This window comes from Plecotus auritus (genome assembly GCF_963455305.1).
Source record: "Plecotus auritus genome assembly, chromosome: 6".
NCBI lineage: Eukaryota > Metazoa > Chordata > Mammalia > Chiroptera > Vespertilionidae > Plecotus > Plecotus auritus.
The window spans coordinates 92,356,196-92,372,644 of NC_137773.1; the positions used below are offsets into that span (position 1 = coordinate 92,356,196).

The window sequence follows — 16,449 nt, forward strand, 5'->3', positions numbered from 1 at the left end:
CCCCAAGTTTCCCCATCTACCTGTGAGGCTCTCTATCACATCTCCCTTCTCTCCAGAGGCTCTCCGGCTTATTACAAAAATTTGATGATTTGGGCAGAGACTTCAAGTCAGCCTCGGATCCGGACAACATCCAGGTAAAGACAATTACCTGGGGGAGGCAAGTGGAGGCATCTGATAGAGGACTGGAGAAGCCTTGGTTTGGGACGAGACACAATGGTGCCCCAGCTCTGAGTCCCCACTTCTCCTAGGGCGGGTGGGGAAAGCAGACATGCAGGTACTTGTACTCACTGTTAGATCCTCATACACCGACTAACAGCTTTCTTGCTGTTCCTTCCGTTTACATCACCCTTGGCATTCATGAACAGGACTGACCTCTAAATGGCTGGATTGGAGGGACAATCCGGTACCAACTTTATCCCCAAATACACAGTATCTAGAACTGTTTGCTGGTGCTGAGCGGGCAAAGTCTTCCTGTAGCCCGTCTAGTGCATGGGCCAATGGCTCTGTGTCCATACCCCAGGACCTCATACAGGAGGTGGATGACCTGCTGGAGAGCCCTGGGGACCTGGAGACCTGGCCCCACTCAGAACAGAACTATGTGGCCACTAACCTGCTCCTCAACATGGAACATGTCGTCAGAAAGCTGAGCAAGGCCCCACCCAATGAATCGCTGTCCTTTAAAGCAACTGGAGGCACAGGTAAGTGCCTAGGTCTGCCCCCAGGCTCAGCTCTGTCCATTCTGCACTTCATTCCTCTCTCAACCTCAATGGAGCTGAGTGACCACTCATAAACAAATTAAAGTAAAAGCTTAAAAAGAAATAAAAAATTTACTAATGAAATAAGTCAGACAGACAAATACTGAATGCTATCACTTATATGTGGAATCTGAAAAATAAACTCATAGATACAAAGAATAGATTGGTAGTTGCCAAAGGCAGGGAGTGAAGGGCTGTTGAAAGGGGTGAAGGAAGTCAAAAGGTACAAACTTCTACTTATAATATAAATAAGTCATGGGGATATATACGTACAGCATGGCAACTATAGTTGGTAATACTGTATTACATATTTGAAAGTGTCTGTGCAAGTAAACCTTAAAGGTCCTTATCAGGAATTTTAAAAATTTAGTAACTATGTATAATGACAGATGTTAACTATATTTATTGTGGTGACCATTTTGCAATATATATAAATATCGAGCCATCTGTTGTACATTTGAAACTAATGTTATGTCAATTATACTGCAATAAAAAAGAATGAATAAAATGACAATTAATATACATTTTCATTATAAAACTAGAGGCTCGGTGCACAGATTCATGCACTGGTGGGGGTCCCTTGGCCTGGCCTGCATCCTCTCACAATCCGGGACCCCTTGGGGGATGTCGGAGAGCTGGTTTTGGCCCCATCCCCACAGGCCTGATCCAGACAGGAGGGAGCCCAATCCTGTGCATTGAGCGTCTGTCCCCTGGTGGTCAGTGTGCATCATAGCGACTGGTAAACTGGCTGACCGAACGCCTAGACTTTTATATATATAGATTAATTATGAGCAGTGAAATAAAGACAATGAAAATTTTAAGACGAAATACAAAAGGCTTCAAAAGAGAACAATTTACTTAATTTTGAAGAATATAGATTTAGCTCTGGCCAGTTTGGCTCAGTGGTTGGAGCATTGGTCCATGCACCAAAGGGTGTGGGTTTGATTCCTGGTAAAGGGCTCATACCTGAGTTACAGATTCAATGACAGGCCCTAGTCAGGAAGGCTGCGAGAAGCAATCAATCATTGTGTCTCTCTCACATCAATGTTTCTCTCTCTCTCCCCCCCCCCACCCCTTCCACTCTCTCTGAAATTCAATGGAAAAAATATCCTCAGGTGAGAATTAATAACCAAAATATAATACCCTATCTAATAAAGAGAAAATATGCTAATTGACTGCCACGCCCTCAAAGATGGCAGCGCCCACAGCCACAAGATGGCATTGCCCAGTCCCCTCAGCCCCCCAGTCACCCAGGGCTGGCCCAAGGCACAGGCAAGCCTCAGATGGCAGCTGCCCAGCCGCCCAGGGCCACCGAGGCTCAGATAACCAGGGCCTGCCAAGGCTTGCGCTGCCAGCAGTGGCAGCAGCAGAGGTGTGATGCGGGCATCGTCTTCCCCTGATTGCTGGTTGCCTCCCACCTCTGAGGGCTCCTGGACTGTGAGAGGGGGCAGGCCGGGCTGAGGGACCCCCGTCCAGTGGATGAATAATCATGAACCGGGCCTCTAGTATATTTAATATTACTTGAGCCCTAGCTGGTTTGGCTCAGTGGATAGAGTGTCAGCCTGTGGACTGAAGGGTCCTGGGTTTGATTCTGGTCAAGGGCACATGCCCAGGTTTCAGGCTTGATCCCCAGTGGGGGTGTGCAGGAGGCAGCTGATCAATGATTCTCTCTCATCATTGGTGTTTCTATCTCTCTCTCCCTCTCCCTTCCTCTCTGAAATCAGTAAAAAAATATATTTTTTTAAAAAAATACTACTTGGCATTTAAAATAATTTGTCTTATTGAGGTAAAATTCACATAACATAAAGTTGACCATTTTAACCAAAGTGTACAATTCAATGACATTCAGTATATTCAGAGTTGTGATCATTACTTCTAAAATATTTCTAAAATATTTTCATCACACCAAAAGTAAACACTGTACTAACTAAACAGTTGCTCCCACCTCCAGGCCTTGGCAACCATTTATCTGTTTTCTGTCTCTATGGATTTGCTTATTCTGAATATTTCGTAGAATAGGATCATTAAATTTGTTACCCTATAATTTAGCTTCTTTCACCTAATGATGTTTTCAAGATTCATCCATGTTGTAGCATGCATTGTCAACTGGTGGTCCTTGGGGCCAACAGGAATCCCCATTTTGGTGAAGAAGGAAACTTTATTCACTACAAAATATTTCAATTGTGATACAGCACAGCTGTGAAAGAAGCAAGACTGTGGAAGAGCCCAATTTTGATACAGCATAACTGTGAAAGCACAGCTATAGGACAGCCCTGAGGCCAGGCCCCTCTTGGGGTAGACATCTCTGTTGTTGTTTTTTTTTTTAATAAATCTTTATTGTTCAGATTATTACAGGTGTTTCTCTTTTTTTCCCCCATAGCTTCCCTCCACCTGATTCCCCACCCCACCCCATGCCCTTACCCCCCGCCACTGTCTTCATCCATAGATGTAAGCTTTTTGTCCAATCTCTTCCCACACCCCTCACACCCCCTACCCCCTGAGAATTGTCAGTCCACTCCCTTTCTATGTCCCTGATTCTATTATATTCACCAGTCCATTCTGTTCTTCAGATTTTTTATTCACTTGATTTTTAGATTCACTTGTTGGTAGGTATGTATTTGATGTCACTTTGTTGTTCATAATTTTTATCTTTACCTTTTTCTTCTTCCTCCTCTTCTTAAAGAACACCCTTCAGCATTTCATGTAATCCTGGTTTGGTGGTGATGAACTCCTTTAGCTTTTTCTTGTCTGTGAAGCTCTTTATCTGACCTTCAACTCTGAATGATAGCTTTGCTGGGTAGAGTAATCTTGGTTGTAGGTTCTTGCTGTTCATCACTTTGAATATTTCTTGCCACTCCCTTCTGGCCTGCATAGTTTCTGCCAAGAAATCAGCTGACAGTCGTATGGGTGCTCCCTTGTAAGTAACTAACCGTTTTTCTCTGGCTGCTTTCAAGATTCTCTTTTTGTCTTTTGCCCTTGGCATTTTAATTATGATGTGTCTTGGTGTGGTCCTCTTTGGATTCTTCTTGTATGGGGTTCTGTGTGCTTCCTGAACTTGTAAGTCTATTTCTTTCACCAGGTAGGGAAAGTTTTCTGTCATTATTTCTTCTAATAGGTTTTCAATATTTTGCTCTCTCTCTTCTGCTGGCACCCCAAAAATTCGGATGTTGGTATGCTTAAAGTTGTCCCAGAGGCTCCTTACACTATCTTCATATTTTTGGATTTTTTTCTTTTTGTTTTTCTGGTTGGGTGTTTTTTGTTTCCTCATATTTCAGATCTTTGGTTTGATTCTTGGGGTATGTTGATCTACAGTTGAGTTTCTGTATATTCTTTATTTCAGACAGTGTATGCTTAATTTCTGACTGGTCCTTTTCCATTTTTTTGGTATTCTCATTAAGATCCTTAAAGGTCTCACTAAGTTCCTCAGCGGTTTTTAGAAGATTCTTGAGTAACCTTATAAATGTGGTTCTGAACTCTATGTCGTCCAGTAGTTTGCTTTCTTCCATTTCTCTCATTCGTGACATGTTTCCTGGTCTCCGCATTTTGCTGCTTCCCTGTGTTGATGGAGTGGCTTTGTGTGGTAGGTGACCTATAGGGGCCAGTAGCTCAGCCTCCCCAATCACCTGAGGTGGACGCTCTTGGTACACCCCTTTGTGGGCTGAGTGCAAAGTCTTGGTGTAGTTAAGCCTTGATTGCTGTTGGTACACTGGGAGGAATTGACCTCAAGGCCAACTGGCTGTGAGGACCCGCTGTGTCTATAATGGAAGAATTGCTGCGCTGGAGACACGCTTATGGTGCAGGACTTGTTTCAGTGGGGCTTTGGTGCTCACTGAGTCTGCCTCTTGAATGTGTCACTTATGGATGTGAGGAGTTGAAATCTGATGTCTCACTCTGACCACTAGGTACACTGGCTTCTGGATCTCCAATGGGGTGCAGGTCAGCTACTGTCTGAGGCCACCCAGCAGGCGCTACAGCGAGAACTACAGTTTTCTCCTCTTTGCTTGGGGTTTGGAGGTTTTGGAGCTGTCTGACCCGGGCTGCAAGTTTGCTAGGTTAAGCTGCAATAGGGCAGGTCATTTATATGCTAAAGCCACTGCTTGGAGCTTGGGTGGGTTTGTAGGTTGTGCGGGGCAGGGTCTCAGGGCATCACTAGGCTAGGGCGTGGCAAACAGCGATGGCTGCCAGAAGTTGGCTCCGCGTCTCCGACCGTGTCCCCGCGTCCCGCGCCCCAGCACAGTAAACAATTATTCCTGCGCGCAGCCTTGCAAGCAAGCCTCCCTCACTTTCCGACCCCACAGCAGACAGTCCAGCTTCTCCCCATAGGAGTTTGGGTCCCCCGCGTCTCCCCAGAAACTGGAGTTCGGAGTAATCGGGAGCTTATCTCCCTTCGGGTTGAAAACAGCAGTGCTCCCGATTTGCACGTCTCCGTACCTCAGCTTTTCCGCGCTTGTGCACCCCTCAATGCTGTTTGCTCTTTCCTTCTAGTTGTAGAACTTCCACTCAGCCAGCTTTCCAGTGGTTCTGGGTGATAGACGTTTTGTCTTTTAGTTGTAGTTTTGAAATTGTTGTGCAAGGCAGCAGTTTAGGTGTTTACCTACGCCGCCATCTTGGATCCTCCTCGACATCTCTGTTCTGCTCCTCAATGGTCTGCTCTGCTTGGCAAGACAGCAAGACATCTTTCCTGCTTCAGCTTAGCCAGGGAGACAGTCTTCATTCTAGAAGGAAAAGTAGCTGGCTTATATAGACAGAAGTCCCCATCCCGGTTTCTGATTGGTCCATTCTTATGCAAATGAGGATGCCAAATCCTCCCGGTTTGATTGCTCCAAAAGGCACTGTCCTGATTGGTCAAAATATAGCTGCTCTGATTGGTCGACACTGTGCAGCTCTTATTGGATGGGGAAGCCTCAATCCTATTGGTTGAAGTAGGATTCCAGGATACCCCCATAGGGGTTGGCTCAGATGGCAGGCAATTTAGGACAGAGGCAGGAAATTTAGCGCAGAGGTTTCTCGGTGAAGTGCAGTTTGCATGAGTGGCAGCTATGAAGAAATGGCTGCTGGGCCTCTGCTTCTTTTTTTAATTTGAGCCCAGTTAGCCACCAGGAGCCCTTCTTAGTAGGTGTGTTTTGTTCTCAGGGTTCACAGAATCACACTTCTTTCCTTTTTATGCTTGACTAATATTCTATTGGATATGGATATATCTCCTTTTGTTTACACATTCATTCATTGATGGACATGTGGGTTGTTGCCTCCTTTTGACTATTGTGAATAATGCTACTATGTATATCGATGTACATGTTTTGTATGAATAACTTTTTCAGCTCTTTGGGGTATATAACTTAGGGTGAAATTTCTAGCATGGTAATTCTATATTCAACTTTTGGGGGAGCCACAAAACTATTTTTCCAAACTGGCTACTTTTCCATTTACAGTCCCACCAGCTATATAATAGGGTTCCGTTTTCCACATCCTCAGAAACACTTTTTACTTCCATTTTGTTTTGGTTTTATTATAACCTTTCTAATATATGTCAGGTGACATCTCATTATGGTTTGGATTTGCATTTCCCTAATGACTAATGGTGTTTAATATTTTTACCTGTCACTTTTGAATATTTGTGCATGTTTTTTGGGTAAATGTCTATTCAAGTCCTTTGCTTATTTTTAAATTCAAGTGTTAGGCTTTTGGTTTTTGAGCTGTAAGTGTTCTTGATATATTCTAATGGAATGCCCTATCTACACTAATAAGAGAGAAACATGAAAATTGACCATACCTCCGCTACACCCACAAGCCACGTCCACCAGCCAATCAGGAGCGATCATGCAAATTAACCCAACCAAGATGGCAGCAGCCACAGAACTGGAGCAAGCAGGAGGATTGGGTTGCCCCCAGCAATGGAGGAAGCCAAGCTTCCTGCCCGCCCTGGCTGGCCCTGGCCTCTGTTCAAGGCTACAAAGTTTCAGGTATAGAAGATAATTAAATCCCAGATACCTCTTCCAGCCAGCCCTCCGCTCAAGGAGGGGCTGGGAGCTGGGTTGCCAGGGGCAAACCAGGCTACCAGCCAGCCCTGGCCTCCGCTCAAGGCTACAAAGTTTCAATTATAGAAGATAAATAAATCCCAACAAAAATGGTGGTGGCCACGGAGCTGGAGCGAGCAGGAGGCTTGGATTGCCCCTGGCGATGGAGGAAGCCAAGCTTCCCGCCTGTCCTGGCTGGCCCTGGCCTCGGCTCAAGGCTACAAAGTTTCAATTATAGAAGATAAATAAATCCCAGACACTTGCTTCCAGCTGGCCCTGGCCTCTGCTCAAGGAGGCGCTGGAAAAGAAAGAAAGAAAGAAAGAAAGAAAGAAAGAAAGAAAGAAAGAAAGAAAGAAAGAAAGAAAGAAAGAAAGAAAGAAAGAAAGAAAGAAAGAAAGAAAGAAGAAAGAAAGAAAGAAAGAAAGAAAGAAAGAAAGAAAGAAAGAAAGAAAGAAAGAAAGAAAGAAAGAAAGAAAGAAGGGAGGGGCTGGGAGCTTGGATCACCAGGGGGTGATCAGGCCAGGATGGGATGGCAGTTGTGGGTGATCAGGCTGGTGGGGGGCGGGGCCATTGGAGGTAAGCAGACCAGCAGGGGAGCCAGTTGGGGGTGAGCAGGCTGTCAGTGGGGGTCAGTTGGAGGTGATCAGGATAGCAGGGGGGCAGTTGGGAGTGAGCAGGCCAGCAAGGGGACAGTTGGGGGTGAGCAGGCTGGTATGGGGGGCAGCTGGGGTGATCAGGCTGGCAGTGGGGGCATTTGGGGGCAAGCAGGCTGGCAGCAGGGGGCAGTTGGGGGCGAGCAGGCTGCAGGCAGAGTGGTTAGGAGCAATCAGGAAGGCAGGTGAGAGGCTGGAGCCCGCAGTCCCGGACTGTGAGAGGGATGTCCGACTGCCGGTTTAGGTCCTATCCCTGTAAACCAGCAGTAGGACATCCTTCAAGGGGTCCCAAATTGGAGAGGGTGCAGGTCAGGCTGATGAACACACACCCCCTCCCCCCCCCCGCCCCTGTGCACGAATGCCCTATCCTATATAATAAAAGGATAATATACAAATCGACCGAACGGTGGAACTACCAGTCACTATGACGTGCACTGACCACCAGGGGGCAGACACTCAACACAGGAGCTGCCCCTGGTGGTCAGTGAGCACCCACAGGGGGAGCGCCACTCAGCCACAAGCCGGGCTGACGGCTGGCAGAGCGCAGCAGCGGTGGCGGCAGCCTCTCTGCCTCCGTGGCAGCGCTAAGGATGTCTGACTGCAGCTTCAGTTGGACATCCCCTGAGGGTTCACAGACTGTGAAAGGGAGCAGGCTGGGCTGAGGGACCGCCACCCCCCTCAGTGCACGAATGTCGTGTACTGGGTTTCTAGTGAGATACATAACTTGCAACTATGTTGTCCCATTCCATAAATTGTCTTTTCACTTTCTTTGTAGTCTTTTTACCTAGTGAATAGATGCTTTGGGTATGATGAAGTCCATTTTATCTTTTTTTTTTCGTTCCTTGTGCATGTGGTGTCATATCCATTTCCAAATTCAACATTATGAAGATTTGCCCTTATGTGTCCTTCTAATAGTTCTAGTTTTAGCTCTTAAATATAGGTCTTGGACTCATTCGAGTTAATTTTTGTTTATTGTATGATGTAGAGTACCAACTTCTTTGTATGTGTGTGGATAGCCAGATGTCCAAGCACCATTTGTAGATGAGACCACTCTTTCTACCCTGAAGGATTTGGGGACCTCCTGGTGAAAATCAACTGACTATAGATGAATGGGTTTATTTCTAAACTCTCATTTCCATTTTAATGGTCTAAATGTCTTTCTTTATGCCAGTACCATACTGGCTCTTTCTTTTTAGTGTAAACATAAATGTTATTCATTTATTTACTACTTTTTTAACTTTTCAATTACAGTTGACATTTAATATTTGTTATTAGTTTCACAGTGGTTAGATACATATAATTTATGAAATGATCCCCTGATAAGTCCAGTACACACCTGGAACCATATATAATTATTAAAATATTTTGACTGTATTTTCTATGCTGTACTTTACATTACCATGGCTATTTTGTATCTATAAATTTATACTTCTTTATATATATATAAAGTATATTGATTGATTTCAGAAGGAAAGGAGAGGAAGAGAGATAGAAACATCAATGGTGAGAGAGAATCATTGCTCAGCTGCCTCCTGCACACCCCACACTGCCACAACCCAGGTATATGCCCTGACCGGAAATCGAACCGTGAACTCCTGGTTCATAGGTCTACATTCAACCACGGAGCCACCGCAGCTGGACCCTTATTCCTTTTTTATCCTGGAATCTATTTTGTTGGATATAAGCATTGGCTACACCTGCTTTTCTGTGGATGCCATTTGCTTAGAGAATCATTTTCCATTCTTTCACTTTGAGTTTGTATTTGTCTTTGCAAATTAGATGTGTCTCCTGAAGGCGGCATATGATTGGATTTTTTAAATATATTTTTATTGATTTCAGAGAGGAAAGGAGGGGGAGAGAGAGATAGAAACATCAATGATGAGAGAGAAGCATTGATTGGCTGCCTCCTGCACGCCCCCTTCTGGGGATGGAGCTGGCAACACAGGCATGTGCCCTTGACCAGAATTGAATCTGAGACCTTTCAGTCCTCAGGCTGATGCTCTACCCATTGAGCCAAACCAGCTGGGGCTATGGTTGGATTTTTTTAATATTATTTTATTTTTTCCATCATCATTTATCCCCTCTATGCCCTCTTCCACTTCTACCCACCCCACCCCCCACATTCATCACACTGTCAGCTATGTTCATGAGTTCTCTTTTTTTTTTCTTTTTTGCTCAATCCCTCCAACCCTCCTAACACCTTCACCACCAGAGCTATCTGCCTGCCCTCTACCTATTAGTCTCTGTTTTGCTTAATAGTTCATTTTGTTTATTAAATTCTACATATGAGTGAAATCATATGGTACTTTTTTTCTCTGACTGGTTTATTTCACTTAGCATAATGTTCTCCAGGTCCATCCATGCTGTCGCAAAGGGTAAATTTTTCTTCCTTTTTATGACAGAGTAGTATTTTGTTCTGTAAATGTACCACAACTTTCTTCCCCAGTCATCTACTGATGGAACTGCTTCCAAATCTTGGCTATTGTAAATAATGCTGCAATGAATATAGGGGTGCATATATTCTTTCAAATTAGCATTTCAGGTTTCTTCAGATAAATTTCCAGAAGTGGAATCGCTGGGTCATAAAGCAGTTCCACTTTTAATTTTTGAGGTAACTCGGATTTTGTTTTTTATCCAATCTGCTACTCTGTGCCTTTTTATTGGTGAATTCACTTCATGTACATTTAGGGTGATTCTTGGTGTATGAGGATTTCCTATAGCCATTTTATCTTTTGTTTTCTGGTAGCTCTGTGCCTCCACTGTTTGTTTGTTTTTCCTTGTGTTCCTGCCTGTTGTTTTTGTTTGGTGGTATTTCATAATTTTTCCCTCTTCTAAGTTATGTATCTCAGTTTTGGGTTTTTATGTGTAGTTGCCATTAAGTTTACATAAAAGAAATTTTCATATATACAGCAGTCTTTTTTTTAATGCATTTATCTCCATGTCATTAATTTTTGACAGTTTTAATACAATGTGCTTTGGAAAAGGCCTTTTTGAATTGAGATCATTAGGTGTTCTGTTTGCTTAATTCTTTCCATCATTTTCCAGTAGGTGGTGCTGAATCACAAGTTTTTTCGTTCTCCTGAATTGCTCTGGTTTTTCAGATCTCTGAGGGGTGGCGGGAAATGGCCTGTGCTCCCTGGGAAGGTTGGAGAAGCCTTTCTAGTTTAGATACCTCAGTCTTAGGAGAACAACCCCACCTGGGGGAAGGTGGTAAACGATGGGATGAAATCCCAGTGCTGCCCCCTATATCCAGACACTGCCCTCAGTACACTGTGATGTGTGGGGGTGGGATGAGCTGGGGGAAGTTGGTCGCTTCCTTTGTTGCTCTGCTCTCCCAGTCATGGTGACTGGCAGACCTCTGCAGCATCCACTCTATGTCTCCACGCGACCCTGGGATTAGTTGAAGGGGGTGCGTGTCGCTCAGGTAGAAAGAGTTTCCGTAGTACCGATTCTTGGGTTTGCAGATAATGTGCTTTGCAACCCAACACTCGCTGCTACAGCTTTTTCTGGGGCCTGCTGCTAGCTCTGGGAGAATGAAAGGAGAGCTCTGGAAGGGTGAGTGGAGGCAGCCAGGCCCTGTGGCTTGTTTCTCTGTCTAGAATACCATTTTCCAGACAACCGTGGCCGTGCCTCTGTGCTTCGTCCCTGCCCAGGTCACTGAGATCAGCTGCAGCTCATCCTGCCCACTCCGGCAAGATTCTCAGGGAATCTGCCTGCTCCTCCCAGCTGAAGGGAGTGCCCGCAGCCACCTGATTCCTCCCTTCTCTGAGCTGAGCCCCGCAGAGAGCTCCAGGCAGCAAGTTCCGGGCTTCTTCTCTGGCCCATCTCAGCTCTTCCCCTTTCCACCTTCCCAGTTTCCTCCCACTCGCCCATCTTCAGATGTTTCAATGTGCAGATCTCTCAAACAGGTTTGTGCGTTGAGCTGGGAATCCTTTGTTGAATTATAGCTATTCAAATATTTGAAACTTCAAGGAGAGAGACCAAGGAAATCTCTCATGCTGCTATTCCTCGGATGTCACGTCCAACATTGGTATTTTGATAAGGAATACATTAAATCTATACATTGCTTTGGGTAGTATGGACACTTTAATGATGTTAGTTTTTTCCATCCATACGCATGGTATATGTTTTTATTTATTTCTATCTTCCTCCATTTCTTTCTACAATGTCTCATAATTTTCTGAGTACAGGTGTTTTACCTCCTTAGTTAAATTTATTCCAAGGCATATTTTTATGCAATTTAAATGGGATTGTTTTCTTAGTTTCCCTTCCTGGCAGTTCATTACTGGTGTGCAACTGACTTCTGAATATTAATTTTGTATCTTGCCATTTTACTGAATTTATTTATCAGTTCTAGTAGGTTTTTGGTGGAATCTTTAGGGTTCTTTCTACATAGTATAATGCCATCTGCAAATAATAACAGTTTTATTTTTTTGCAGTTTGGGTGCTTTTTATTTCTTTTTATTCTCTGATTGCTGTGGCTAAGACTTCCAATACTATGTTGGATAAAATGTGGTGAAAGTGTACTGGTATATCCTTGTCCTGTTCCTGATCCTAAGGAAAGTACTTTTAGCCTTTTCCCATTGAGTATAATGATAACTGTGAGTTTGTCATATATGGCCTTTATTAAGTAGAGGTATGTTCCCTCTATTCCCACTTTGCTGAGAATTTTAATCACATATGGATGCTGGATTTTGTCAAATGTTTTTTCCAAATCTATGGATATGATCATATGATTTTTATCCTTCATTTTGTTTGTGGTATGTCACATTAATTGATTTGCAGATATTGAACCAACCTTGCATACCAGGATTAAACCCCAGTTGATCATGGTGTATAATCTTTTTAATGCATTGCTGAATTCAGTTTGCTCATATTTTGTTGATGTTTGCATCTATGTTCATCAGGAATATTAGCCTATAATTATTTTTGTAGTGTCTTTGTAATCAGGGTAATGGTGGCCTCATAAAATGAGTCTGTGAGACTTCCCTCCTATTGAATTTTCTAGAATAGTTTGACAATGATAGGTTTTAATTCTTATTTGACTGTGGCAAAATTAACTTGTAAAGCCATCCAGTCCAGGACTTTTGTTTGTTGTAAGTTTTTTTTATCACTGCTTCAATTTCATTAGTAGTAATCAGTTTGTTCAGATTTTCTGTTTATTCTTTTTTTTAATAAATCTTTATTGTTCATATTATTACAGTTGTTCCTCTTTTTTCCCCCCATAGCTCCCCTCCACCCAGTTTCTACCCTACCCCCTGCCGTTACCCACCCCCTGTCCTTGTCCATAGGTGTATAATTTTTGTCCAGTCTCTTCCCGCATCCCCCACACCCCCTTCCCCTCAAGAATTGTCAGTCCACTCCCTTTCTATGCCCCTAATTCTGTTATATTCACTAGTTTATTCTGTTCATCAGATTTTTTATTCATTTGATTTTTAGTTTCACTTGTTGATAGATATATATTTTTTGTCACTTTGTTGATCATAATTTTTATCTTTACCTTTTTCTTCTTCTTTCTCTTCTTAAAGAATACCTTTCAGCATTTCATATAATACTGGTTTGGCGGTTATGAACTCCTTTAGCTTTTTCTTATCTGTGAAGCTCTTTATCTGACCTTCAATTCTAAATGATAGCTTCGCTGGGTAGAGTAATCTTGATTGTAGGTTCTTGCTATTCATCACTTTGAATATTTCTTGCCACTCCCTTCTGGCCTGCATAGTTTCTGTTGAGAAATCAGCTGACAGTCATATGTGTACTCCCTTGTAGGTAACTAACTGTTTTTCTCTTGCTGCTTTTAAGATTCTCTCTTTGTCTTTTGCCCTTGGCATTTTAATTATGATGTGTCTTGGTGTGGTCTTCTTTGGATTACTTTTGTTTGGGGTTCTCTGTGCTTCCTGGACTTGTAAGTCTATTTCTTTCAACAGGTAAGGGAAGTTTTCTGTCATTATTTCTTCGAATAGGTTTTCAATATCTTGCTCTCTCTCTTCTTCTGGCACCCCTATAATTTGGATGTTGGTACACTTAAAGTTGTCCCAGAGGTTCCTTGCATTATCTTCATATTTTTGGATTCTTTTTTCTTTTTGCTTTTCTGGTTGAGTGTTTTTTGCTTCTTCGTATTTCAAATCTTTGACTTGATTCTTGGGATCCTCTGGTCTGCTGTTGGAATTCTGTATATTATTCTTTATTTCAGTCAGTGTATGCTTAATTTCTAATTGCTCCTTTTTCATATCCTTGAGGGTCTCACCATTTTTCTCAGAAGTTTCTAGAAGATTCTTGAGTAACCTTATAACCATGGTTTTGAACTCTATATCCAGTAGTTTGCTTTCCTCCATTTCTTTTATTTGTGACATGTTTCTTTGTCTCCACATTTTGGCTGCTTCCCTGTGTTGATAGAGTGGCTTTGTGTGCTAGGTGTCCTATAGGGCCCAGTGGCTCAGCCTCCCTAATTACCTGAGGTGGACACTCTTGGTGCACCTCTTTGTGGGCTGTGTGCACAGTCTTGTAGTTAAGCCTTGATTATTGTTGGTATCACTGGGAGGAATTGACCTCCAGGTCAATTGGCTGTGAGGACCAGTTGTGTCTATAATGGGAGAACTTCTGTGCTGGAGACACCCTTATGGGGCAGGACTTGCTTCAGTGGGGCTTTGGTGCTCACTGAGTCTGCCCCCTGAGTGTGTCTCTTATGGATGTGAAGAGTTGTAATCTGGATGGTCTCACTCTGACCACTGGGTACATGGGCTCTTGGATCTCCAAGGAGGTGCAAAGTCAGCCACTGCCTGAAGCTACCCAGCAGGAGCTACGGAGAGATCTGCAGATTCCTCCTCTTTCTTTAGGGTTTGGAGGTGCCCAGATGAGGCCCAGCTGTGAAGCAATGCAAGCTGCTGTGGAGCCTTGGCCTTCTTTTGGAAGCTCTGGGGCTCTCTGACCCAGCTGAATTTTGTTAGGTTTAGATTTCAAAGAGCCAGCCCATTCATATGCAAAAGCCTCTGCGCACAGCTTGGATGGGGTTGTAAATTGGGGAGCGGTCTCAGGGAATCACCAGGAAAGAGCAAACAGCAATGGCTGCCCATCAGCCCTGCCCCAAAGAGGCCCCCAGGTCTCTGTGTCCCAGGGCACCGTGCAAGAACAATGATTGCTGCAAGCACCTCTGAGAGAAAGCCACCGTCGAGTTCCAGCCCGATGCCAGACAGTCCAGTTTCTCCCTGTATGAGTCTGGGTCCCCAGAAGTGACAGTTCAGTTTCTCCCTGTATGAGTTCAGAGCAGTCAGGAACTTGTGTCTCCCTCCCGACTGAAAAAGACAACAGGGTACTCAGTTGCCAGCCCCTTTCACATGTGCCTCCGTACCTCTGCACTTCACTTCCACACCTCTGCACCTCCTACCAGACTCAGTGTGCTTTTCTCTTTCCTTCTAGTTGTAGAATTTCCACTCAGCCAGCCTTCCTGTGGTTCTGGATGATATTCGGTTTGTCTTTTAGTTGTAGTTTTGATATGGTTGTGCTCAGCAGCAAGTTCAGGTGTTTACCTATGCCGCCGTCTTGGTTGTTCTCTCCAGTTTTTCTGTTTATTCTTGATTCAGTATTGGAAAATTGTATGTTTCTAGGAATTTGTCCATTCTTCCAGATTGTCCAATTTGTTGGCATGTAATTCTTTATACTATTTTCTTATAATGTTTTCTATTTCTGTGGTGTCAGTTGTTACTTCTCCCCTTTTGTTTCTGATTTTATTTATTTGGGTTCTCTCTCTTTTTTTCTTGATGAGTCTGGTTAAAGTTTTTCAATTTTGTTTCTCTTTGAAAAAAAAACAGCTCTTGGCTTCATTGACCTTTGTATTGGGTTTTATGGGGTGGTTTGTGTGTTTTTTAGACTCTATTTCATTTTTTTTACTCTAATTTTTATTATTTTCTTCCTTCTATTTACTTTGGGCTTTGTTTAATTTTTTTACTAGTTCCTTTAGGTGTAAGATTAGATTGTATATTTGAGATTTTTCTTGTTCCTTAGCATAGACTTCTCTTGCTATGAATTTTTCCTTTAGGCCTGCTTTCACTGGGTACCATAAATTTTGTGTCATTGTGTGTTGTTGTTGTTTGGTGGGGGGGGGAGTTGCTGTTTTTGTTAATCCTCACCCAAGAATATTTTTCCCATTGCTTTTTAGAGAGAGTGGAAGAGAGGAGGGAGGGAGGGAGGGAGGAAGGGAAAGAAAGAGAGAAAGAAACATACATGTGAGAGAGGCATATCGATTGGTTGCCTCCCAAACATGCCCTGACCAGAGCGGGGATGAACCTGCAACCCAGGTACATGCCCTTAACCAGGAATCAAAACCACCCACCCTTCAGTGCACAGGCCAACACTAACCATTGAGCCACCATCCAGGGCATCATTGTGTTTTTTGTGTGTGTTTTATTAAAAATTTTTAATGTCTCAAGGTATCTCTTTACTTCTTCCTTGATCTCATTGTTAAGCCATTTATTGTTCAGTAGCATATTTTTTAGCTTCCATGTGCTTGTGTGGTTTTCAGTTTTTTTCTTTTAATTACTTTCTAGTTTTATACCATTGTGGTTGAAGAAGATGCTTGATATTATTTCAATCTTTTTAAATTTACTAAAACATTTTTTGAAACCTAACATGTGGTCTATCCTGGAAAATGTTCCATTTATAATTGAAAAATGTATATTTTGCTGCTTTGGGGTGAAATGCTCTAAAAATATCAATTAAATCCATCTGGTCTAATATGCCATTTAAAGTAGCTGTTTTCTTATTGAATCTTTCTCTGGGAAATTTATTCGTTGATGTCAATGGAGTGTTAAAGTCCCCTACTATGACTATATTGCTGCCAATATCTCTTTTTATGTCCATTACCATTTGCTTTATATATTTAGGTGCTCCCATATTGGGTGCATAAATGTTTACAAGAGTTATATCCTCTTGTTGAACTGATCTTATCATTACAAACTGTCCTTCTTTGTTTCTTATTATACCCTTTGTATTAAAGCCTATGTTGTCTGATATAAGAATGGCTACCCCAGCTT

At 43.0% G+C, this 16,449-nt stretch overlaps 1 protein-coding gene across 1 annotated transcript in view; it reads left to right on the forward strand.

Annotated features, from left to right (window-relative positions):
* LOC308251756 (adhesion G protein-coupled receptor E2-like) overlaps window positions 1–16,449 on the forward strand; it is a gene marked incomplete at both ends in the record, with an annotated part of 103,898 nt that overhangs the window by 66,985 nt on the left and 20,464 nt on the right. The window contains 2 exons of the mRNA XM_080675461.1: window positions 57–134; window positions 521–698. Of these exons, the coding sequence (XP_080531587.1) occupies window positions 57–134; window positions 521–698 (256 nt within the window). The remainder of the gene's footprint in view (window positions 1–56; window positions 135–520; window positions 699–16,449) is intronic.